At 35.4% G+C, this 26,184-nt stretch overlaps 1 protein-coding gene across 2 annotated transcripts in view; it reads right to left on the bottom strand.

Moving 5' to 3' along the window:
* Positions 1-26,184, bottom strand: part of DNAH8 (dynein axonemal heavy chain 8) — a 141,692-nt gene that overhangs the window by 34,219 nt on the left and 81,289 nt on the right. For both annotated transcript variants that reach the window (XM_086460546.1, XM_086460547.1), the window contains 19 exons: positions 25,811-25,945; positions 23,015-23,137; positions 21,054-21,267; positions 20,412-20,521; positions 19,701-19,864; positions 16,391-16,583; positions 15,858-15,980; positions 14,025-14,155; positions 13,547-13,700; positions 12,958-13,122; positions 12,152-12,378; positions 11,643-11,761; positions 7,779-7,882; positions 5,762-5,938; positions 4,260-4,427; positions 2,835-3,047; positions 1,371-1,508; positions 923-1,050; positions 445-616 (listed from right to left, as the gene is read on the bottom strand). In XM_086460546.1, coding sequence (XP_086316672.1) covers positions 445-616; positions 923-1,050; positions 1,371-1,508; positions 2,835-3,047; positions 4,260-4,427; positions 5,762-5,938; positions 7,779-7,882; positions 11,643-11,761; positions 12,152-12,378; positions 12,958-13,122; positions 13,547-13,700; positions 14,025-14,155; positions 15,858-15,980; positions 16,391-16,583; positions 19,701-19,864; positions 20,412-20,521; positions 21,054-21,267; positions 23,015-23,137; positions 25,811-25,945 — 2,958 coding nt within the window. The remainder of the gene's footprint in view (positions 1-444; positions 617-922; positions 1,051-1,370; positions 1,509-2,834; positions 3,048-4,259; positions 4,428-5,761; positions 5,939-7,778; positions 7,883-11,642; positions 11,762-12,151; positions 12,379-12,957; positions 13,123-13,546; positions 13,701-14,024; positions 14,156-15,857; positions 15,981-16,390; positions 16,584-19,700; positions 19,865-20,411; positions 20,522-21,053; positions 21,268-23,014; positions 23,138-25,810; positions 25,946-26,184) is intronic.

The following is a 26,184-nucleotide window of genomic DNA, read 5'->3' as shown; positions in this document are numbered from 1 at the left end:
TTCTGGCATTGTCCTCTGTTGGATTTCTCATACCTTCACACTGAATGAAAAGACTTTATACATTCTTTTTTAAATGTTCTTTTTGATATAAATTTTTTTTTGAAAGCAGACTCGGGTAATACTGACAGAACCAAAAGCTAACAACCAAACCCACTGTTTTAGTAGATATGTGATCTTTATCTGTGGTGAAGGGTTCTCAAAATAAGCTACATGAAAGTGCAGTCTTACTGGCAATTGTGTAATTGTGTAATATATCTATCTAAACTTTGCTCCATACCAAGGTGTTTAGTGGAAACTGAAAAGAACATTTGAAAACCACAGAACTACATTGCACAGCAGTATTGGGGATTATAGTTCTGTTCCAAACAAACATAATGCTGCCTAACAGTCACAGAATATGTTAATTGGCATTAAAATGAAACCCACCAAGCACCAAGAACTTACTGTTGGCAGATCTACCAACATAGAAATCAGGTTCAAATTTTCAGAAAAGGGGATTTCATGGGCTCTTATCTCTGCTTCCCATAAATCTTTAAGCAAAAGCTTCCTGAAGGTTTGATTAAAAGGTCCACAGTATGAAAGAAAAGCTGTGCAGAGCAGTACATCTCCCACAAGCCTAGAAAAGGAAAAAAAAACCCATAATTAAAAGGTGTTGTACAATTTCAATCTCCATTGATTTAGACAACCAGCTTCTGAAACATAAGAAGGTTTCTGTTCCGAGGACAATTTAAGGAGAAAACTGTTGCTTATTTGTACTTCCAAAATATTTTTGTAGCAAAACTATTTCGGGATAGTCCACTTAGTTGTGTAACTATAAGATTTCCAGGAGAAAAATGAAGAACAACTATTATAGCTACTATATTGCTTGTTAGCTCTTCAGTTTTTACAGGTTTGGGGTTTTTTTCTCTGATGAATTGGATACCTGTTAATCTGAGATTTAAATTCTTTACTTTGCTGAGTCCACCTAACTTTCTCTCCACTCAGTCCATCTATAAGCACAGAGGCTGCTTGCATCTTTCTTCTGCATGTTTCTGCATCATTCAGCAAGTCCTAAAATTAAAAAAAAAAAGTCCTGCATAATTTAATAATCAAACACAAAAATCTAAAGAGTTTTTTCATCCTTATATTTATTATGACTTTCATATATTTAATTTTTGAGAACTCTAAGTGCATCTATTGTCTGGCATGTTCCTATTCACAGAAAGAAGGAAATATGGGAGAGCATAGTTTAAATCTCTTCTTTTCATACCTGAATCTCATCCACGTCATTCAAGGTAGCAGGCTCTAAATGTGTGTTTGTATCAATTCCTGCTCACACAACAGTATTGTATGCAAGCACTTTTCATCATTTTAAAATACTTTTCTCTCACCATTTTCTCCTTCATTGCTGCATCAGACTTGGCCTGCACTTTATCCAGTTCAGCTTGCTTTTCATCTAATGCCTCCTGAGCCTCTGCTAATTCTGCATTAGCTATTTTCAGGCGGCCTTCCTGTTTTGCCAAGTTAGCCTGCAAAGAGAAGGAATACTAAAACAGTAATCATACAAGATTTGAATGTGCTTTGATGAATTATTTTAATCCTGCTTAGCTGGTAATCATGAGACAATAATACAGCAAAATAACTTTTATAGTAATATTTATATAAATATTTAAAATATTTAGTCTGAAAACTGTGTCACATAGATACTGCAGACATGATTTTTTTGTTAAATAACAACGTAGCACTCAAAAGTTCCTACTATATGTCCACTTCATTTCTTTCAAAAAAGTTTAAATTCAAAGAAGCTGGTTAAGGAAGTATCTGATCCGTACGTATTGATTAGCCTAGAGGAACAATCACTTAATCTTCTTGCTTGATTATATGCTTTATTTTTTTTTTTATTTGTACATTCTGTAGCTATCAACAATTGCAACAACAGGAGATCGGTCCTTTATCAGCTAACAGCACAGATTTACTCACTACAAAACCGTGGTCTTAAACCAGTGAATCTTCCCATTGCTCCTACACTAATATTTATGCTGAACTCAGGAGATTCATTAAAAAAATGTTTTTGAATCATCCACCTGCATTGCTGTTGCTTTTGTAAATACCACTTCTACCAGTGACAAAAACATGGAAAAGGTTTGGAATCACAATTCAGATGCTTCCCCCCGCACTTTTTTTATAAACTGTGCCACATGTAGTAATCAAATACCTGGTTTAGGATCCAAAAAGCAGTGCCTTTGAGTTTCTGTATGGTCTTTGCCTTTGATAAAATTTTTAATGCGAATGTTCACAAACATAAAAAAGAACACCCACACTGAAGTAAAAATTACTCTTAAAAATGTTTTACTCAGTTTGGTTCCCACTATTGCAACATAACTCCTTTATTGCAGTGAGCTCAGAGTCTCTTCAGAGTGCCAATATTTGGGCAAGATATCAGTCCTCCGCTCCCTCCAACTTACTGTGTGAAAGCGAAGGAGGTAAAATAGCTGCAAACCTCTGTTTGCAGGAGTTTTTAGAGAAGGAATAAAGATCCTGGTACAACTTTTTGAAGACAATTATAAAGTAATTATAACATAATAAAAACAAAGACTGAAAACACCTTTCACTGTACACAGTAAACCAGAGCACACAAATTCAATGTGGGCTATCTTTTTTGTTCTGTGTTCTGTCTAGAATCAAGAAGAGGATATGGGGGGTTTCTGCTTTTATCACCCTTAGCCACCAAAGTCTACAAGGCAATTAAGTCTGAATGAAGTTATCTAAATATATTTTTTAAATCCTACTACTATTAAAGTAAATAAAATTAAATTACATGGAAAGCAAACACAAAGCATGAGATGTTGTATTACCTTAAGAGGCAAGACTTCTCTGTTAACACCATAAAATATTGCCATGGCTTGCGTCCAAGAGAGGAGTCCTGCCACGTTACCACACACCTTTTCACCATACTCCAGTGTATAGTCTTCCATGTTAAAGTAAGGCTGGAGTAATTCTACTGTCTCTTCATTGATTGAATCCTTTGGAAACTGCTGTAGACTCTGCAAGAATGGGCCACTCATAAGCTGCAAAAAACAACACAGGATATTTATAAGCTATTTAGACATTATAGATTCAAGAGCTTGTTCATAGTTGAGTATGTTAGAAAATGTTCCTAAAATTCTTCTGGAAAGAGGTAATTCAGTTAATATTATGCGTGTGCTATTCACTTGTAACTCCTTCCACATGCCTTCAATTATTTTAAAGTCTTAAGCAGTTACACTTCAGTAACAAGGCTTGGAAGTTATTGATGTACTTTCCACCTTCCATATTCCTGTGTTGCCATTTAAAAAGCATTGAATAAGCAGCATTTCATAAAAAAAATAAAATAAAATTGGACTGAGATAAAGCCTCAGAGATACATTCGTAAATTATCTAAAGAATGCCAAAAAAGCTGCTTACGCGTTTGTGAAAGGTGATCTAAATTCTTCTGGAAAGGGAAATCATTGGGTTTAACTTTTTTCCAACAAATGTTTAACATGTTAAAGTCAACTCATGGAATAACTGCTTATCCCATTTCATTATGCCAGTGAAAAATGAAAAGCTTTCATGATTTCTTAACTCCTGGAAAAGTTTAAATAAAAAGCAAGAGCCCTATTCATATCTAAAATATATAACTTTTCTTCATTCACATGACAAAAAAAATGAGGCAATAATATTGGCAAGTTAATACACTAACAGAGGTAGAACAGGATTGAAAGAATGGTGGGAGAAGGCATGGAAATAAAAGAATATCCCGAGAGAAGCTGAAAGTCTAGAAGGAAGAGATGGCTGTCTGATCAAGGACTTTGGGCTTGGAACATCAAAAAGACAGAATGGGAAAAGCTACTATCTCTTAGTCAGTCAAATAATCTTTCAAACAATCAAGGAGCCCAGGAGGATCAGAAAAGACTGTTTAAATGTGAACCTCTAAGTTCCCAAAGAGAAAGAGAGGTTTTCCAGAACGCCCTTATCTCATGTATGGTTAACACGATTGGTATCCTTTATTTATTTGCTATCAGGTCATATGCTAGGAATGGGAGAAGGAAAATCTAAAGCTCCTACTGCAAAAGTCTAAGCAATTCGCCTACAACTTCCTACCAAATAAACTCCATTCATATGTTAAGTCTATCTTAAAACCATACGTTTGCCTTCTTGCAAAATTCTGTCCTGTTTTGAGTAAGCAGCACCATAAATTCTCTGATATGCAAGTTGCTATTTCTGATGTTCAAGAAACGCTGTTTGAAAATTCTACTTACTTTTAATGATTCTTTCCACGATGGCTTGCAGCAAGGATTTTCTGGATCCGTGGTAACTGGATCTACTTTCTTTTGGAACAGCAGCAGACAACAGTCCATGACTCTCATAATCAGGTGAGGAGGTTTTGCAAGTTTTCTAACAGTAGCGATATCCACCGGTTTGATGGTCTGTTTGAAGAATAACGTAACAGAATCCTGCATCAATATCCTTGTTCTGTTTTCCCATTCAATATCTTGATTTTAATGGTTGTTTGTCAAACTTTTCTCTGAGGCAAGTTTGTACCAAGTACATACAGAAAAAGTGAGGAACTGGGCTTACTTTAACTAAAGTCATAGTTTCATGAGACTTTAATTTTAACTAGTACACATTAGACAAGAATATTTTCTCAATGGTAAAGACACCACTCAAAAATCAAATTTAGATACATGGAACAGCAGCATTAACTTATCACTCTAAGTGTCTGAAGAAAAGTATATTGTAAAATTGCATAGAACAATCAAAAGCAGTTTCCTTGGTAAAATAGTATTTTGGATTTTTAAGGGTTAAGTGTCATCGTTTATTCTGAGATGGATTTGGTTATTTTGGATGGTTTTTAATTTATCATAGGTACGAGATACTGCTTTTTTACTGCACTTTCTAGCAGCATCACTGACACTTTGCTTAGTTCAATAACAAATAAAAATAACTAAAAAATAAAAAATAACTGAAAACTTCAAAACTAACATATTGATTTGTGTCTACAAAATACATGCATGCCACTACCTGTCTAGAAGGAATAGTTACAGATACAGTATAGAAACCACAGGACAATGTATACACATTGTATGAGTGAATTTTGTGAGCATTTTTGGAAGTTTCAGCAATTTGATTATCTAAATGTCAGTGTAAGAGCAAACAATGCTCCTTTTCTGGCTTTTTCCACTCAGTATTTTTTGTAACTGGAACAGAATGCCTTGAAAATATGTCATTGATTTCTGATTCCAGAGTTCTTTACTTTTTAATTGTTCACAGTGGCATAAGGAAATTATGTAGTACAGCAGTGCCTCCAAATTTCTTAACCCTGACTGATCAACTTTGACCCCCTTTGTTTCCTGTTTCTCTCCAAATCAAACTGAGATCTTTGGAAGAGACAGCTTTTTATTTGTCTTAAAAGAATACACAGCTGGTTAAGAGAAAAGGAAAAAACACTCTTTTAGCACAAGAAGTGTGCTCTTGAATTCAGAATAACAGATATTCTAAAGGCATCTGGAACTTTTGGAAAGATTTACACCTTTGTAATGATCAAATATTGGAGGAAGCAGAACAAGTACAATAAAATAATCTCTATGTGTTTAAGGCAAAATGTGAGCTCCATAAATATTCAGAGAGATGACCTCTAACTTCGAAGAGCTGGTGACAGCAGTCAAAACCAAGTGACAACTGCATGCTGGTGGCTCTAGCCTTTCTTTCATGGATCATTCAAATAGTACTAAATGAATTAAAATGTAAGAATTTTATTCACATTCAGTGCAGCTTTTGCTGCTTCTAATGCCGGTTTGGCTGCCTCCAGTTTAGTCTCTGCTTTCACTTTTTCTAAATCAATTTCATCTACGATTTTTTGTGCTTTATCTTTCACTCCTTGGACTTCATTTTTCACTTTAGCTGCAGCTTCAGCACGTTCTGTGACTTCTGCTAGTACCTGAAATTGATTACAAACACACAGAATGTATACATCAAAATTGTGGAACAAGTAGTTTAGTTATCAGACACAAGACAAAGCTTCATCACTGGAAGTGTTCAAGACCGGGTTGGATGGAGTCTTGAGCAACCTGATCTAGTGGGAGGTGTCCCTGCCCATGGCAGGGGGGTGGAATTATATGATCTTTGAGGTCCCTTCTAATCCAAACCACTCTATGATTCTGTGATATGTAAAGGCTATTATACAGAAAAATGTAAAGCTAACCCTAACTATATATGGCATTATGTAACTATGGAATAAAAGGTAATACAATTTACAGAAACCCTACAAAGAAATTTCGTATGAGTGTCTCATGAGGAGTTGAATAGTAAAAACTAAACTATTTTTATGATGGATAGAAGAACTTTCAGTGGCTTTTAAAGCCAGTTTTTTATCCTATGATGGATTTTTATCCTATTTAAACCTATACTTTTTCAATACAATAAGTATTTGCTTTTTTCATTTTAATTCTGCAGATAAAAACTGAAATAGTATAACTAATAAAAGTAATGGAAGACTGAACCCTCTGCACCAATGATCAGCCTCTCTTTCACTCCTTTAGCCTAAAAAGATTAATTTTAATTAGTCTATTCAAGCATAGACCCATGTGAATTCACAGCATGAAGTCATCCATTTGTGTCTGGTTCCTCTGTACCTATATTTTTCATTCTCTTGTGCGTGTGCAACATACCCTTGGTGTCAGAATGGTTTTTGACCACTATCAGCTATAGGGTCAAGGCTGGTACTCTGTATAAATAAATAATGCTCCCAAATACCTGTGAGAAAAAAATTACAGATAAAATCCCTAAATCCCTCAATTTTTTTTTATGTGAAATCCAGTTCTGATTTCTATAGGCTCATTACTACGGGAAAGAAAGAAATGTACAGAATTTGAACAATATTACATGTAGTTCAAATAAATGTCTGTTCTTTTACTACTTGTTCACATCTTCTACTTCTGATGACTCGTAACTAGGGCCCTATTGAAAAAGGTGTCAACTAAGAGGCTGTGTGAATGATTGCCAGAGAGCTACTTCAAAATGTACATCAAATATAAATGTTAACTAAAGTGAACTCTACCAGCATATGTCACACTTCTGAAATGTTAGAAGGATAATTTCATCCCTTTCTGGTATGATTTTCTCTCTTATGAGATGAAATGCCTTGAATGCAGGCAGTCCCTTAGCTGTCACCAGCCAAAAGTTTGCTCTGCAGTGCACACTAAATAGGCACCATCGTAGCATTACGGTATCTGTCAGAAAACAGAATGCCCCTACTAATACATCCCCTAATATACCTTTCCAGAGAGTCAGTCTGGAAACTAGATTTCTACCAGACCACCAATCTCATCAGCACCTGGACATTGTGTTAATATATATAAAAAAAAAAGGAACTGAACTGTGGGGAACTTTTTTCTAAGCAATTTTGAAATAGTCAAGTCCCATTATCAAGGGTGAACTTCTTATCTGCAAGTAAGTGCACATAACCCCAGATCTAATAAACGTCAATCAAGCACGCAAAAAACCTTGAAACAAAAAATGAAACCTGATGCTTATAGGAGTGGGTAAGAAATGGGAGAACAAGGAAGGCGCTCAACCTCTGCGGCAGTCTCAAAGTGCCTCACTTTCAGAAGCAAATGCTGAAACAACATGCTAGAGAGTGCAGAGTGAAACCTCATTTTAGATCACAACATTTTTTGGCTTGTAGAAATGATGAGAAAAATCTGCAATAGCGCTTTACCCATCTATATATATCCTGGTGCTGTCCACTGCTTTTTGCTATTGAACACACAAGTACTTACTTTATCTGCCTTAATAGATGCCAAAGTCAGTTCCTTCTTCTTAACAGCCAGCTCCTCAGAGAGTTTAGCAACAGATTCACTGGCCTCCATCAGCTTAGACAGACCTATTAAAAAAAGATAAAATTCAGAAGAATGAGAACTATTTTTTCCTTGTGAGATAATACAGTCTAGTTCTAGATCCCAAATGCCTTGTACCTTGTGTTCTTATTTAAATTTGTATAAAGAAGATGAAGTGGGTGTAAGCAGCCATACTGTCATGATTGTGCGTACTATTCACTTTTCATGGATATAAATAAGTTCACAAGGTGCAAAATTATTATAAATAAGCCTGATTCTTCAAAAGAGTAATCCATACTTCTTAGGTCTAGTTTGTTATAGCCGTAAACAGTACCTAAAAGTATATAGCTGGGATAATACCTGCAATAAAATATGTCCTTATGCTGACTATATAGACTTCTTGGAAAAAAAAAGAAAAAAAAAAGAAAAAAATAACAGAAAAAAAAAGATGGGGTATGTCAAGGATATGTTGTGTCAAAGTCACAGGACAAGCAGAAAATTAGACTGATAACACGTTGCTATCATTACATGAGGAAATGACATAAACAATAGTATCTGTAAGTGCCTTCCCATAAGGAGTTCTTTCTACAAAGAAGTGGGAAGAAGTGGAGTCACCAGCAGTGGACCCAAAGGTCACAGCAAGATTACAACCTCCAGCTCCTGCATGCTGAGTTCACCCTTTCTTGTCCCTGGTGACAGAGTGCAGAAAAGCACACAGAAGCGTCCGTGCCCTCCCGGCTTAGGGCCAGCCCTGTCGTAGTTCTTCTACGTGCTGCAGCAACCATCCCTAGAGGCCATTCAGCCTTATACGAACGGTTGCCCAGAAAGAGGCAAGTTTGCTCCCTCTGTAATTATTGTATATTCAGTCTTTCCCATGCCTTCATGCATTCTTTTTTTCCGTCCTCTCTTGCGCATAGATTTGAGCACAGATTTTTGGTTATTCCTGAGCTCCACATTGCATGCTGAAGCCTTTCTATCCTCTCCTCTCCATCACTGAATCTTAAAATCTCACAACTTGTCTGGAAGCATTCCCCTTCTCTCCCTCTCTCCCTAAAGGCTGGAGTCAGAGCACACCTGCAGTTACACATTTGATACGCAAAGTTTCTCTGTGATATCTCTCCACTTTTCTGTTACCACATTTCACACAGACAAGCACTCTCTCCTAGCACATTTCTCGTTCTTCTGACACAGCTGCCTCATGACTAGGCTACTGCCATTCTATAGGCTCTTTATTATTCTTCCTCAAAAGACAAGTTATTTTGCCACTCAACAATGAAGTTCAAGGGTATATTCACTGAAAGACATTGACTTGGAGACAGGAGAGATGTTTTAGAATGTTTCCTTTTCCCAGACACATGCCGTTTCCTAAAATACTCTGAGGAACAGAGGTACCATACATACGAACATTCTACGCCCACCTCCCACTCTGACAGCCATTTCCAAAACAGTTGTTACTTCACGGTAAAACAAGTTCTGAAAGAGAAGGTATGAAAGGGAAAGTGATACCCATCCTAGAGTGAGAAGAAAGAAAGATGGACAATGAATGGGAACACGCAGAACGAGATGCATTGAAGAATTTCAGTGGCAAACAAGAAACCTTTATAGCTTCTTCAGGTCTCCTGCATGCTTCCAATCACAAGAGACATTACATCAGTATCATGCCAGCAGATAATTTTTTTTTTTAGTTCTTGTAGTCATAAACGAACGTCTGATTTGGGCATTAGAAACAGGAACAGTGTTTTTCAGGGGGATATGTAGAACCCATGTAAGAACTTTACTCATAGCAGCTACGACTCATCTAAAGCCAGCTAAAAAGGCACCGTATGTTTTGATCCTATAGGGAGAATCAAAGTAATCTTTATCTCTTTATCTCTTCTTCTCTTTATCTCTTCTCAACATATTTTGTAACTTGTCTAGATGATTACTGCAGAAAAGTAAAGAATATAGAAAAAAATTTTAAATCTTTAAGATACTAAGCACCTCAAGGATGTAATTTCTCTCACTTTTAATCAGCAGGAAATTTAGCAACAAGTTGCTTAAATGGATGACGTGCCCACTTTGTCAGAGGTAAACTGAGGTCTCCTTGTAGAACCCCAGTTCTATATGAAAAGACATTATCTACACATGTGGTGCTCTACCAAGGATTCCCCAGACGGATTCTGAGAGGACACAAGATGTTAAGCATTCAGAACTAATTGTAATTTTCATTGGGTCTCAGTTTTTTTCCTCCGTCTTACAAGATTTTTCATCCAATCTATCTTTCAAAATGTGTTGCTCGTATAGATAGTGCAGTGCTGACAAGCACGCTTTCAGTGTGCTCAAGCCAGAGACTTTTCTAGAAATCAGCACTGATCGAGGTATTTCTTAGAATTTTGCTGCTTTACAAGCATCTTGAATTGGCACAGACATCGTTACATACAGGAAAAACATTTCAACAAGGAGATGAGAAGACTGAGATTATCTCAGCTGAGTTTAATAACATAAAATTTAAATCCCATATCGGGATAATCTCCTAACAAACTGAAACAACTTTCAAGGTTAATCTTTTTAACCTTCTAAATCTTTTTGACATTAAGTGATAAAAGACTAAGGATTAAAGGATGGATATGAGAGGTAGTAGCTAAATAATTCATAAAAAACTGTTGGAGAAAGTCCCTTAGGATGCAGTAAACAGTGGAGCACATTTGGAGTCAGGGATGACCACTATTTTTGTTGGGTTTTGCATCTTTTTTATGCAAGTGAAACTAATTAGAACATTTTATAACTGGCATGAGTATTGCCCATAAACTGACAGACATGATTTTCTGAGCAACCCTGCAGTAGAAGATGTACGTGTACATGGTCATCCATACATGATCATTCTGTTTTGAAGACCACATAAGGAATTAGTGATAACATGCGAGAGGCTAGGAAAATCTACATGTGGAATTTTCTTGACAGTGCTGAGGTTCCTTAGGTTACTACTTATAAATTAATTTTGAAAACATACTCTTATTCTATTCTTTTATTCATGTGAGGTGTGCCAGTTCCATTACTAATCATATTGTGAATGCTACATCCTTTTACCTTTGTATGAAAAAAATCAAAACCCGTATAATGTAGAATTCTCTGTTCTGTTAGATTGATATACAATTTATTTTCCCATAAAGATCAAGTTCCCTAAGCTGTTCAGTTGCCTTTGTACCTTTCCAAAAGCATGTCTAGATGCAAGCCAGAGAACACTGGAAATGTATTCTGAACCCATTAAGTACTAATCGAATGCCAAAAATTAGGTAATTTCAAACAGATATCCAAAACTAGGACATTTCAATCACACCTTTCTGTATTCCAGGTCTCTAGTTACAGTGACCACAAGTAACAGCTACTTATCCTATAGAAGAAATCTGAAATAAACCAGCTGTGAAGCGCTCAGATTGCATAGTGAGAATTTCCATAGACAAGTCCAGAAGTAAATTAATAACGGTGTTCAGAGCTACCTCTCTCTACACTGGTAAATCAGATGCTCTTTCTGGCCATTTTCAAGTACTACTTTCTATTACAAATGCTAAATTGGAAATATTAAAGTTTAATGTAACACTGAGATGAAATATTAAGCTGGCAGCTTCTTTGAGGTGTTTTTTTAAGAGAATCATTGTGAGTGGGTGATAGCTGGAGTGCTTGGAAACAGTCCTCATATGCTACCAGTTTCGGACCGTGATCCAGCAGAACTGATTTTAAGCAATCACTGAATAAGAAGTCTAATATCAAAACTACAGATCATCTGAGACCATACATGGAAACAGATGGTTATCCCTGTATCTTGCTTACCAATTTGCATACGTTCGGCTTGTTCACTAATACTCTTTAACTTTTCAGTATAAACTTCTTTGTAGCCATTGATGAAAGAGATATAGGATTTAGGTGTTACGTATGCTCTTCTTTGATACCTAAAACATAGTATATAAGCAACATCCACTTAGTACCTATTTTTGATACGTACAGCCATTTGATCACTTCCAATGAAACAGAAGATGATATAAAACGAGTCTTTAATTCTGTCAATATCAAATTTCTTTGTAATGCAAACTCTTATTTCCAATTACATTGCTTTTATCCACATAAGTACCATGAAAGATTCTTGAATAGTGGAAATAAAGATAATGAATTTGCAACAAAATAATCACTTTTCATGGCCTTTGCATATCTTTATATAGCAGATTTAATTTTGTATTAGCCTTAAAAGACACTTATTGATTCGTATTAACACAATGATTTCAAAACACACTATCAGGAGCAACACTTGTGGGATTAATTATTGCAATTGTATAAAATACTACCTTTGGAAATAGTTCTCACAGCTTTCTGAAACTATATCATGAAAGACACCCATGGTTTCCACCACTTGTGTTTTAACTGATGTAGAGCAGACCATATTAAATTCTGAAAGAAAATAACTGGCTACAGCTACAAGAGCTTCCTTGGGCCATTGACTGAACCAATCCATGGTGCACCCTGATATGAGACCAGGAAATTTCGAAGAACGTGCACGAAACTTCTCACCAACCTAAAGAGAGGTTAACATTATTAGTTCACAGTGTGATACTTGATTAGGTTGACAAAAAGTTTCATTCATATAAACATCTAAACAGTCTATTTTTTCCTTGCTTATTTTCCACTTGGAACACCCTGCACCTTCTTTTATAGAAGTATTCTGCTAAACTTCCAACATTCAATATTTTATGAAATTTGAAGAAAGAAGTTAATGACAAATATAAATGTTCCTTAATATTCTAAAACTTCTATTAACTTACTCTATTTTCCATTAAATTCTTCTGTTCAGGTAAAAAGCAAGAATTTCACAAAGGTACATTCAGTGATTTGTATTAAGAAAGAATAAGCCAGGAGAAAAAAATAAAAATTACTTTAACACGTAAGGAATTATTTACTTTTTAAGTATTTTGCTTTTAAATTCTGACAACTGTACCGTTATTTTTATTTTCTCAGCAATTACAACCAGACTTCAGTAATCTTTTTATGCATCTTTAAATCTCCTTAAAAATATAAAGCTTGAATAAGCCTGTCACACCTTATAGGTTAGTTTGCTAATGGAAGTAAGGAAGACATATGAAGAAAAAAAACTTACTGGAGAAAAGCAGAGGACAATATGCAAGTTCTTCTTTGCCCGAGTTAAAAAGTATTCATAAAGATTATCAGAAGTAGGAGGACACCGAGGCATCTCTTTTTTCATCACAGGTATTAATCCTTGGGTGATTTCATCCAATTCATCCCGAGCGAATAAATTAGAAATCTTTTTATAAAATTAAAATTGAGAAGAAAATAAGTTGCATTGATGTCATTATTATAGAGTTTATACCTATTTGTCTGCTTACATCTGTATCTCTTGCTCTGATTTAGACTTACGTAACTCCATTTAAAAACTAGGAAATCTCACTCAGGAAAAGTGCAGATCTTGACTGGCCAGGGAATCTTTTTTTAGTAAAGGCTACTGAACTACCCATCACAGCTCCTCATCCTTTCCTGGCTTACATTGAAACAGAGACAAATGAACTCCATGTCAAGAGCACTCCTTATTTTAAAAGTTGATGTATTTTGAAGTTAATCATTATTTTGGTAATAAATTGTAGAATAAATAAAGAGAAATAAACTAATAGGAACAAATTCTGCAGTTTCCTTTTCCTAAAGTACATTGCCTGTCACGTTGAGACTCTTACCTCTCCTGAAGACAGCAGATTATTGACATATTCCAAAAACGACTCCTCTTTTATCTCATTATCAGTGAAAATAAAAGTGATGCCTTTTCCTTCTACTCCAGCTGTTCTATACAACAATTTTAAATCATCTGAGAGATTGCTTACATTATAGGTTCTAGGAGGAATAAGAAACACCACCTGTGGATTCAAAGCAACTCAGAATACTGCTGTTTTCAGATTATAGTATTTTATAAATGACAGTGCAAACATCCTTTGTAAACACAGATATTTTGTCTCAGGAATAGCTTACACACGGTCCAGCTTTTTCAGCTCAAATGATCCCATGTTGTATACAAACCAGGGAAGAATGTCTTGTTTTTCATGTTTTTAAATGGCAGCAAAATAAAAATAAAAAAGGCTGTTGAAAACATAAGGTTATGACTGTGTAAAGAGAAAGCAGCAGCATAAATCAGATTTATACATTTCTTGTATTTCTTACCTCGTTAAGGTGATCTGAAATATTTTATAGCCAGCAATAAAGGAGGCCAACCTTGAAAGACTTTGTTTTCCAGAACCACCAACCCCAACAAGTAAAGCATTTCCATACGCTGTCCGAATTATCCTGGAAATCTGTATAGGAAAAAATGGAAGAAAATATCATTAATAAATTTAAATTAAAATGTTAGTTAACAAAATTAAAAATCTGTTATTCTCCACACTTTATTTACTAGAGTACAATGTAAAGATTATTAAAAGGACATTTGCAGAAAATTTTTCCTTTCAAAACAACTCGTACATTCTTTAGAAATTTTGTGTAGTTAATGAAAAAGCTGTATGTGAAAGTGTAGGATAGTTATAATCAGTTACACCAAGGATTTAAATACATAACATGAGCTCCATGTTCTGTTGAAGGTATGTGTTTAAAAATATCAATTAAAAAACTTCATCTTGAAGAATAAACATACTAGGTTCCTAGTTTTAAGAGTCTGAAAGACTTGGACACATTCAAACTACCATTGAGTGTTATCTTCTATTTTAGCTACCTTCTATGTTTCTTTTGAGATAGTTTTCTTAATAAGTTTCCGGGATATAAAACCTGGATTACAAATTTACAAAATGGTTTTTTTGCAGATCTCCTGACTATACACCACATCTTCCTTGGTTTTATTATATTTTAGTGCACTGTTACTTTTAAGATGCTACAGGTTGCTTTGCTCCTCATTTAAGCTATGTACAAAATGCAAAAGATCGGCATCCACATCAAGACTTTGAACCCCTACTAATTTTTTTCTTCAAAGAAATGTTGGGTTTATGCACAGTTCCCTTTGAGCCTATCCAGACAACTACATTAAAACAGAAGTCTGAATATGAAATTATGAGGGTGACTAGATTTATTGTCACCACAGTGACAGCAGGACTCATTTCTACTACCTAAAGTGCATATTCCAGATATTCTGGTTAAAACTTGCCAATAGAAATGGAGTATCAGAGACTTTAAAGGTCTTCTGAAATTCCCCTAGCATCATATGAACTATATTTTTTAAAAAAATAAATTATTTTCTTCTGTTTAAATGCAAAGCAAACAAAATAGTTTACTTCACTGGGGGTCAACTACAGAAGTACCAAACATCTCCTCCTGCTTTGGTTTCACTGTGGCTTCTCTGTGTCTATCAGTAAAGAGATCATCAAGTTAAAGTAATTCCTGAGAAAACTAACAAAACTTATTAAACCTGAGGCACAGTGCTTCCAACACATCTCACACTTAGCCCTTTCCCCCCTCCCCCAAATCAAATTCTGGCTTTGGATAAATTCTTTCCTTATATCTTCCTTTCTGAAGAGGGGTTCAATTGATTGGAAACTTGGACTTTCGTCTGCCCTACACGCTGATCCTACTGCAGCTCTGATTTCTGGTTCTTTCCATGTTTCTCATCCAACCAGATTCTGCCTCATGTTGTTCTGGTCACTTGTCAGGTACAGATACCTTTGAAGTGTTCTCTGAACTCCTAATGATTAAAAGTCATTCTATACATTCTATATACAAAATATAAATGTGCCTCTCTATGACCTCACCTTTCCCATAGAGGAAAATCCTCCTATCCCTGAATACACAGAAGCTCAAACAAACACATAAAATAAGGTTTTTATTACACAACATGCAAAGAGGTAAAATGACTGTAGCTCTTTCCTAGTTCTTGAAAACGGCCAGGCAAAGATGGCAAGCAATTTTGGGGGTAAGAGTAGCTTTTCAGAATGTGTCCTCTAGGCATAGCTTGCCCAAATCAGGAACACTGTTCCAACAGTTAAACTACTAAAAGAGTAACAAACGCCAAACCTTAATAAGATGTGTCATTGCATCCTTAAAAAACACCAAATCAAGAAATGATCCTCTAATACATTCATTGTATTGTCTCTGATACATTTGCAATTTTTCACAAAGAAATTCAAAGCTTGGAATCTGGGAAAAAAAAAAAAAAAATCAGTAAAAGTAGTACTGTGGCCCTTCAGAATTTAAAACCACACTGACACTTTTACACAAACTTAAGTTCATGTACTAGTCACATATAATGAGATTATCTTCTTAATTCACTGTCGTGACTGTGGCTGTGTTTAAGCAGAAATTTTCTGCAAATGGTGGGAAAAAAGGAGCAAGGAGAATAGGAATGCATAAACTAAATTTATATGGGATTATTAACATCACTAAAATGGTTTATTGCATACTAACTGGAAAAATCTAGGTATATCATCACAAAAAATGTGCTAGGTATTCAACGAAACTTTCTGTATGATAGGAGTTTGGCAACATAGCATACTCCCTAATTAAAGGAAAAATTCAGTGCCTCATATTTTAGGTGTAAAGTAAAATACCTCCTCATAAATTTTTGGTGGTTCAAACACAAAATCCTCTGGTTCATCACCAGTTGGTTCAGGCATCTCCCGTAAAAAATCTGCAAAATATGGTTCAGCTTGGAGAACTTCTGTTAAGGCTGTGTCCACATATTCCTCAATTGCTTTAGTAATAGTTTTATCAAACCAGGCTGTATCTTCAGGAGTAATAAATCTAAAAACCATTAAAAAAATAAATATCTGAAAATCAAAACCTGATTTCTACTTATATAGGGAGAAAAACAGATAATTAAATACTAAAAAACCCTTGTAATATTTCAAAGAAAAATATATATTAGGCAATACATATTAGACAATAGTCACAGAAATGGATTAGGCAGTATTCACAGAAATTAAATGCTTCCATAATCTAAAGTATAGCAGTCAATCACATGAAACATAACACACAAACCAACTTGACTTTCCAACTTCCACCTAGAACTAGGCAATGACAAACCACTTAATTTCCAAGGTGAAAAAGGTTGAATGATTTCCAAATAACCATTGCTAGGTGACCCTTTATCATCTTTCAACCTGCAGCAGAATGGCATAATTTATGTTGTAGTACTGCCTGTGAAATGCAATGAGGTAAGGAACAGTGAAGGGAAGATAATACATGTCACTGCAACCTGACTTCATTCTCAATCCCTTTTACACAAAACCCCATAATTAACAGAGGGGGATGTACAACCCGGGAGGGGGGACCGAGGCAGTGATAATGCAGAATGAAATAGAACAAAGCCTGCAAACACGAATACTCATGACTAAGTTTCATTGTTTGAACAGCTGTATCTGCTTCACTTGACAGGTTCAAGACAGTTTTAATACAGATAAAGTTCTTTGACTACTTGACTGCTCTGATTATCTGTGATTATCTGAGAAGCAGTCAAGCATGATACTCAGTAGTAATCAGGAAACATAAAAGACAAGAAACACCTCGAAGCCAGAAAAAGGGAATGCCATCTGTGAATGTCAGACTACAGGAAAAAGAATGTTCGTCTTTACTTCTTTTCCTTTTCAGTGACACAACTGAGAGGAAAATAAAGACAAACATGAAAAAGCTGTACACAGGGCTCTGAGTTTTCAAATAAGGCAAAGAATATTAAAGAACTGGGGTACAGAGACAGCCTAGATATACATTATATACTTCATTATTGCTAAAGGCTTTGAGTGATGACATTATAATACTAACCACTATGAAGTCTAAAAGCAGCATGGAAGAAGAGACTGCATGACTACTCTCTCTCTCTCTCTCTCTCATTTTTTCTAATATATAACAGCTCTGTACAAATATATATCTTGTATGTATTTTTAAATTCCCCACGAGAAATAAAAAAAAAACATATATAAAACCATCTCCGTACATGTCAGTGACATCACTCCTGACTTTAAAGCAGAAAATACTGCACTCAAAGCTGTATGACACTTTTGCATCAGGGCTATGATCCTAACTTCAAATTCAAATGAAACACTTTTCCCCTTTTTATATCAACAGCACTCTATTGCACATACAAGTGCACTTACATCAATTTCAGGTAATTTGTAAGTTTATAACAGACAGTAGTTTAGGCACTTAGAAATACCATCATTGTTAGACTTTGTAGCAGATTTACGCTGCGTAAGCTTGCTTAGATTGTAGAGAAATAGCTATTAAAGTCAGCAGAAAATTCTGGCCTTCATTTTTATACTTTTGACAACTGATGGGTAAGATTCCGGTTTAGATTTCCTGCATGCATTCTCTGAACTCAGCGTGTGTATCTAAGCAAACAGGAGCAAGTGAGCAGGATTTTCAAATCAGAGTTCCTCTGGGATATTTGAACTGGCCCTAAGAGCAATCTTACTTCCTTGGCTCTTAACTCAAGGTTGTTAATGAACCTTCCCAGGGAAAATGAGAAAGCATCTGCCAGTTGATTTGGAGCTCTCATGGAAGAAAATGAGGGATTCGAGAACATACAGGTAGGGATGGTGAACAACACTGGTTGACACTGGTCTATGTTTTGTTTGGAATTGTTTCAAACATTTACCTGAAACTGAGGGCAGTTGTTCCGTCCACCAGTTTTCACAATGGGTAATTAATCTCTAAGTTTTACTTATCTCGTTTTGTTTCTGTTTCAACTGAGTACATGCTAAAGTCCACATATCGAAGTATACTTAGGAGTATTTCACACTGTCCCTCTTGTCTTTTGAAACCAGAGGTGGAACCCCTTATAGTCCTTTTGTAGCTTTGTTCTTCCCTTTATGTTGACAAGTTACTAAAATAACGGCAATTGAGCCTGACTGTGCTTGAACACAACGCAATCGTTACGTACACATCTTGCCTGCTGCCACGCCAAATCATCTGCATCAGACTGTATTTCTGTAGCTGACATCTTAAAGTTGATAAATTCCATCACAGATTTCTGCAACTATGTTGAATACTGAAAATATTCTGGTCATGACACTCCTAAGCACCTGTCATTTCAAGGCCTTCAGGTCAAATTTAAAGTAAAAGCAATATAACGTGTTACCTTGTGTCCACTGCAAAATATTTTTCATTCCTTTCACTTTGTGATAGTTTTATAAAGTAAATGCAGTATAATAAAATACATGTATAAAGTAAATGCAGTATAATAAAATACATGCATATATTTTTAAGAGTCCACATTTAATTTCAGTGCTGTAATGATAGAGCATTAATTTTATACAAATCATGAAGGCCCTTCCTCAGGACATCAGAATAAGAAATGCACAGAGTGGTGGGTGTATGTCAAGTTTTTACTGACACCTACAGTACTACATCAAGAATGTCACAAGAAATTGAAACACTGTAAACACAGAAATACTACTGGATCTTTAACACACAGCTCATAACTATCTGTTTTATGAATATTTTAAAGGAGATTTAGAAGAGATGGGACATTTTTTAATCATAGCCATGTCACCCTTTTTTCTGTGAGGAGATCAAAGCAATTTTAAATTATTCTCTGTGTATGAATTTAGGACACTGTACAATCCTGGTTTTTAGAGAGCAACTGTCTGAGTGTAGCTGAAGATAAGTGCAAAAAAGCGGGTTAGAACATAGAAGAGGTGAATGTTCTGGAGTTTTCCAACCAACTACTGGGCTAATCAACCAGCATGTAGAGCATGGCATTTGTTGGGATAGTACCCCGATGGAAACTGCATGAAAAACAAGACAAAAATTTTTCATATTGGCCTAATAAGGTTTGTCACACTATGAATTTTTACAGATGCATGAGCATAAATGAATTAAATGGCTAAACCTACTAAATACAAAATGCTACATTTATTATACCTGTCAGCAATTACTCTGGTACATTCATGTTTAAAAAGCATGAGAAGGACAGTGCTGTTGCTGCATTCTTCCGCCTTTATAGTTAGCATTCCTTGCCAAATTCTAGACAGGTCTCGAAGGTTGAAGATATAGTGGAATTTAGACGGTGTAGGCAGCATCTTTGTCTAAAGAAAAATATTGTTAATCAAAACCAGTAACATTTAGAAGGAATCAAGAACAATATAAACCATAAATTTATAGTTAATTACACATAAAATATAAAAATAACAAACCTACTAATTTTCACACATAATACTGCAGGCAAACTCTTTCTAAGAAGCCATCAAAAACATCTCAGGTATTTGGAAGGAGGATCTAGCATGTAACCCCCCAACTTTTATAATGTGTAATTATTTCATATTTTGCTCTGGGCTTTATAAACAAAAAATTATGATTTATAAAGAATTTCACTCGCTGTTCCTTACCTAGAGTGATTACAGCTTTGGGTAACACGGGTAAAACTATAGGAATGAATGGATTGAATTTTCCATTCATCTGCCTTGTATACTGAAATCTGATATTTTCCATACTATCTCCAAAACTTTTTTAGCCCGTCTTTCTACTGTTGTTTTTTTTCTTGTTAGATATGTCCTTAAGGAATATGTGGCTAAATTATACAAATAGCCATTCTGTTCAGACTGATTGTGACAAAATTTTCCCTGTAATTTATACCTTTGTCCACTGCCACAATATTCTGCCTGTTGGGACCAATTTTTTTACCATATCACATACTTCAGGGTTGAATTTTCTACAGGAATGAAAGTATCCACAGCCAATAACACCTGAAAAGATAAAATGCAATCTACAATTAATCTCAAGTTGTAGGATGTAATAAGGTAGGTTGTGAGCAACACATACAAGTACTTACTTAAAACACCGATTTACTTTTAAATTACAGATTAAATAATCTTGTCTCTCTTGTTCATGGCTTTTCTGAACTGGTGTAAGAACAACTGGGAGTAAGTGCTGGCTTTTAACAATATACTGTATTGACAAAGTTAACAGTTGAAAACTGCAGCAACAGAGGCCATTTCAGACCATGCAGAGGTGGTATGGCAACCTACATAGTAATAATTCTTCCAGAAAATGTCATTACTTTCTTATTAATTATTCTGCATGTCCAAAGTTAGAAAGACAAAAATTTAAATATTTAATTTTATCTTCCACAGCACTATTTTTGATGTAATACAGCTTCAGTAGTTTCACTGGAAGTACTCTGAATTTGCATGACAAAAATGAGAGAGAGATCATATTTTTTACATTTTAAGTCAATTGTGAAAAAAAAAAAAATACTAAAACAAGGGAAAGAAGTACCAAAAATTTTGTCGATGGACGCGTTGGATGGCAATGTACAATTGAATACACAAAACTGTCTTTTTAAACGCTGGGGGATATCATTACGGCCTCCTCCAGGGTGTATCATCGCTGCTATTAGTTGTACATCTACAACTGTAGTGAAGTCTCCGGGTTTATCCAAGCTGTACATTCCTTTCATTTCCATCATCTGACGAACTATTTCATTTGTTACCTGTAAGTTTATGTAACTAGTTTTCAATCCGAAATTCAAACAAGAAAAAAAGAAAGTATACCCTGATAATCTAATTTCTTCTTGTAACTCTATCATTAATCCCTAGAGAGGTGTTTTCATTTCAATCTAAACTCAGGTTAAACTATCTTCCTTAGTCATATGGGAGATCTCGGTTTATATGATTGTAAACAGCAGGAAAATTGTTTCAGAGCTGTACTGCCGTATAAGACCAACAAAATGTATTTGTATTCCTATTAAGCAAATAAAGTTAAGGCAATGAACTGGGAAAAAAAATGGTTTGTTCCATATTTTGCTGCTGGACTTTCATGTCCAGATGTTCAAACTATGCTTTTCAGTTTTCCCTTGGACCTCCTTCGAAGGAAAACAACTCATTTTCTTTTTTGGAGGAAGTTGTTTATTCTGGAAAGGTTACTTACTCCACATTCCACTCTACAGAACCTGTATGGATTAGTTTGCCCCCGTAGCAACTGCTCCAACGATATTCAGTAAACCTTATGCGCTCACATACCCCGACAGAGCCACACGACACGCAGCAGGACACCGATCACAAACCATCATCCCATTAAAAATATTTCAGCAATGTTTTGGGGCCATCATGGAAGATCTAGTGGAGGTCCTTCCATAATGGACATCCTTCCTATTATTGGACACTGCCTGGGTCTGTGAGGGCTTTTCCTCAAACACAGCCATCTGTGTTCTAGACTACGGTCAAGCAGCTCAGTGTTGTGGGTTATTCAACACTAGTTTCATTTTTTTAACTAAATTAACGTTCTCTCAAGTGAGAGCAAAGGATGCAAACCAAAGAACTGATGTATATTGGCATTTAGGTAGAAGGCCAGGCTCCATTTCAGACACTAAAAACACATGTTTGGTGTCTACTTTGACAAAACCAGCCTTCTAAAGCGAAGAGGAGGAACTATTCAGTCTACATAGACCCATTTATATCCATACCACCACTGAAATATGTGCTCAAGCCCACTCTCCGACCAGACCTACCACCCACACTGTTAACAAACCAGCTCAATGCTGTGAGCAGCCCTAACCCAAACTGTGAGCCTCACAGAAGCCAGAGAGCCTGAGCACTCAAAAGTGCACAGAAGCCCCAGGTTTCTCATTTGTTATTTACCCTGAGCAAATTAAGACAAGTAATGAGAAACATCCTTGGTCTTTATATTAGAATAAGCATTCCAGCAGATCTGGAATCCTGGGCAGGAAATACCTTAGACCTGCTGCGGGAAGGAACTGAGAGACACTTTTGCCTGATTTTAGGTCTGTGTAAGCATATGAATGTTACACAGGCAAATTGTAGATGGGCTCATCAAAAGTCTTTAATCCGGTTTGCAAGCCAATGGGTTACCCTTGAATCTGGACACTTTAGTACTTTCTCCAAGGTATCACACCTTCATTTTGCAGAAAGTTTGTTTACTGGTGCTCTCAAATTAATGTCAGTCTTGAAATTAATAATACAGTACTTTAATACAGTGATGCTTTTTATTTAGTCTTACAAAAACATAAGAAAGTATAGAGATAATGTAAGGTCTGACACCATTTTCTACATGTCTTTTCAGTAAATCTAATTTGCTCTTTTTTTCTTCATTGGTGTACCATACTAGAAAAACTTTCTAATAACTAACAATTAAAATAAAGAAAGTCCAGATTCCCACATATGTTAAAAAAAGGCACAAGAATTTGAGCACAAGTTATACTTGTTAAAAAAAAAGTTTACCTGATCTCCCCATTCATTGACAAATGGCATATTGATATCATCAATAAAAATAGTCATTTTTCTGCCTCCAGGAGGTCCATAAGTACTTCCAATGCGTTTGTCCAAATAACTTTCTATTGTCCTCTAAAAATTAAAGAAAGTTCTTTTTTCACATCTAAAGTAACAATATTTAAAATGTATTGTTAAAAAATGTGTTAATTACTGCTTTCTGCTCCTGCACTTATCCAGTGATTTTATCTTTTTGTTAGCAGTTTCATCTTTGATTCATCATTAAGGACCTCTATTCTCCTGTTCATCACACTCATTCCTATGCAATTCCCTGGCCTTAGGACTATGTCCTGCAACCCACTTCTGGCTCCCAGAGAAGTTCTTAAAAACTTTTCAAACTTGGAAATTGTTATTTGATTATCAGCATTGAAACCAATTACCAAACTAAAATTACATTAATTTTAGTATGATGCATTATGTCTGTAGAAGATATTACATCTTCTTGTGAATTGCATTTCAGTCTTCAAACATATCAAGAATAATGCAAGAGAAACTGCTAAGAGATAAGAAAATGAACAGATCAGAAGCTGTGAATTGTGTTGCATAGCTTTTTTTTTTTTCCTCTTGTTGCTCAAATCAGTAAGAGATAATGGAAAGATAGTACACAATTTGAGAATTTAAGGATTAATCAAAATTATATTAATTATGAGCAAGCTAAAATATCAACAAGCAGAAAGAGTATTTTCATTGTCGACAGTATAATTTTTATAAATACTGGACTTATTTAGAAAGGCATTTAAGAATCTCCCTTCCAAAGGGTAGCTCAGGAGAAGAATGCAATCTGATTTCAGAGAATTTTTCATGCACTGTCTGAAAATTAGGATTGTTCTAGACTACCCCTAGCTAAACTCAATTGATTTATATATGCAGTACAACTGCAGACCACATAGAGGCAACAGATTCTTTTCACAATGATTTCCCAGGTGTCTTGTAAGCTAAGTAATGCAGCATTTTAACATTTTGTTGGCAAGAATCTTTTAGGACTGAGTTTTGAACTAAACAAGAAGCAGGCTGCAATAGACAAGACATTGTTATCTAACTGAAAAATATGTTCAAGGTTCTACAGCTCTAGTCTTTCTAAAGGTACTCAGAACATAAACAATGGCAGAAGAAATACCTTGCAAGATGGTAGCAAATGTTTTCCTTAAACAAATATTTTTTTAGTCTCACAAGCATAAATGTCATCCTATATGAGTAATGTGGCATGTGCTGTCATCAAGACAGAAGTATTAATAGCATTTTTGAAACAGAAAACAGATACAAGTTTTGACAAATATTTTTCTGCTGTTTCTTCACAACAGAAAATAATTAGCTGAGTGTTCCAAGATAAACAGGTATAGAATATTGTTAGCATTAATGCATTGTTTTGGAGATACACGATTAAGGTGAAAAAGAGAAACTGCTAAGAGAAAGAAAGTGATTACACAAGGAATCAAGAACTTTGTAGCTCAAACATCCAAAATCACCCCATCTTTCAAATATCTTCAAAATTAAAAAACTTTTGAGTGTGTCTCTTTCATGTATTTATAAACATTTCAGCTGGTTTTCTGCTGCATCTCTCTTGGAAGTCAGCAGAGTGAGCTATGTGTTCAGCTAGCTGTCTGAAAAGAAAGAGCGTGCCTTCTGAGGTACTACGGGACTGCAGCAGAGGCAAGACACAGTACGATCCTTTCACAGACTCCCTGTACCAGCGACAAGGAAGTCTGCGTTTTGTTTAGGAGACAGTTATGTTCTAGAGACCTATAATACACTAAGTAGAGGACACAGGCAGAGATAACGACTGTTCAATTAATCTCCCATGCATGAAAGGATGCCTGCCTTATTCTGTCTCACAGTTTGACATCAACCACAGAGATCTTACGCATAGCAGAAAAGCTCAGCAGATATTCTGTGAGTTTGGAATCGTAAAAACTAGATGTTAAAGCCACTACTTTTCGCCATTTTCTTAATAACATTTACATTAGTTTCTTTAAAAAAAAAAAAAATGCTTGATTTTGGGATGGAGTTTGTAAGACCTGCTCCACAGGCAGGCTTTTCAATAAAGAAATATTCCAAGATCATTACTTTATCCTACTGGATTGTCATCATGAATCCATTGCTTTGAACTGGTCATGAAGCCAATTCAACTTACAGGATCACATCCTAGCAGATTAGTAGTACTGAGTCATAGCACAGCGATATAAATCATCCTTTCAATCACTTGAAAAAACTACCTGTAGTATTTCTTTCTATTTATATGGATTTTGGCAGTTATATTGGGAAAAGGAAGTATCTACAAAGTTGCCATGCTAGAGGACCTTAAAGATTGGATTCTTGATGCTGTAGTCACTCCAGAGCTGAGGAAAATTAAGAGGAACTGAGCTGAAATCTGCTCTTTATTTAACAAAAATAAAAATTATGGTTATAAAATGAAGAATCAAGAAAAACTGAAGAAGTATAACCAAAAATTTTCATTAATCTAAAATGAAAAGGAAGGTTCTTCAGCAAAAAACCAGATTCTTAGAATTCCATAATGAAAAAGCACACAGCAATCATGCATATACATACCCCCCTGCGACTGACTATATTTTATTCTGATCTGCAAAAATTATTTTTTATGGAATTTTCTGAAGTGTTTGAGTGACTTCAAGGAAAAAGATCCTGTACAGTTTATTTCTAAATCACTTCTTTTATCATCAGAATTAAGTGCACTTTAAATACTTAGCAAGGAAAAGATCCACAAGAATTGCTTAAAATCTGTACTTTTACCTGAAACATGAATGGTTCTGTGGCAGATGAAAAGTTTAAACATTTTGACAAATGCTCTTCTGGGTCGTATTTCTTCAGATACGCCTTAATCATGACTGTCTTTGCAGTTCCCTGTTCTCCTGTGAGCAAAACCGCCTGCACAGATAATTAAATCATATAAGTAGTATCAAAGCTTATAATTAAATATACGTAACAGACCCATTTTAGAGAAAGGGATACTTTCTGTGTCCACTTTTGAATGGTATATTTTTCTGGGAGGTTTTGCTGTGTCTCCATATACAGTGACACAGTATGCATTTTTCATCCCACTCAGATTCTCCAAGAAAATTGTTTAGAGTGAAAAGAGAAAGGATGAAGTGAGAATGTACTAATGG

This window comes from Leptosomus discolor, chromosome 2 (genome assembly GCF_034619465.1).
Source record: "Leptosomus discolor isolate bLepDis1 chromosome 2, bLepDis1.hap2, whole genome shotgun sequence".
Lineage (NCBI taxonomy): Eukaryota > Metazoa > Chordata > Aves > Leptosomiformes > Leptosomidae > Leptosomus > Leptosomus discolor.
The sequence above is the reverse complement of the archived record's forward strand: the minus strand, read 5'-3'. Positions and strand labels throughout refer to the sequence as shown.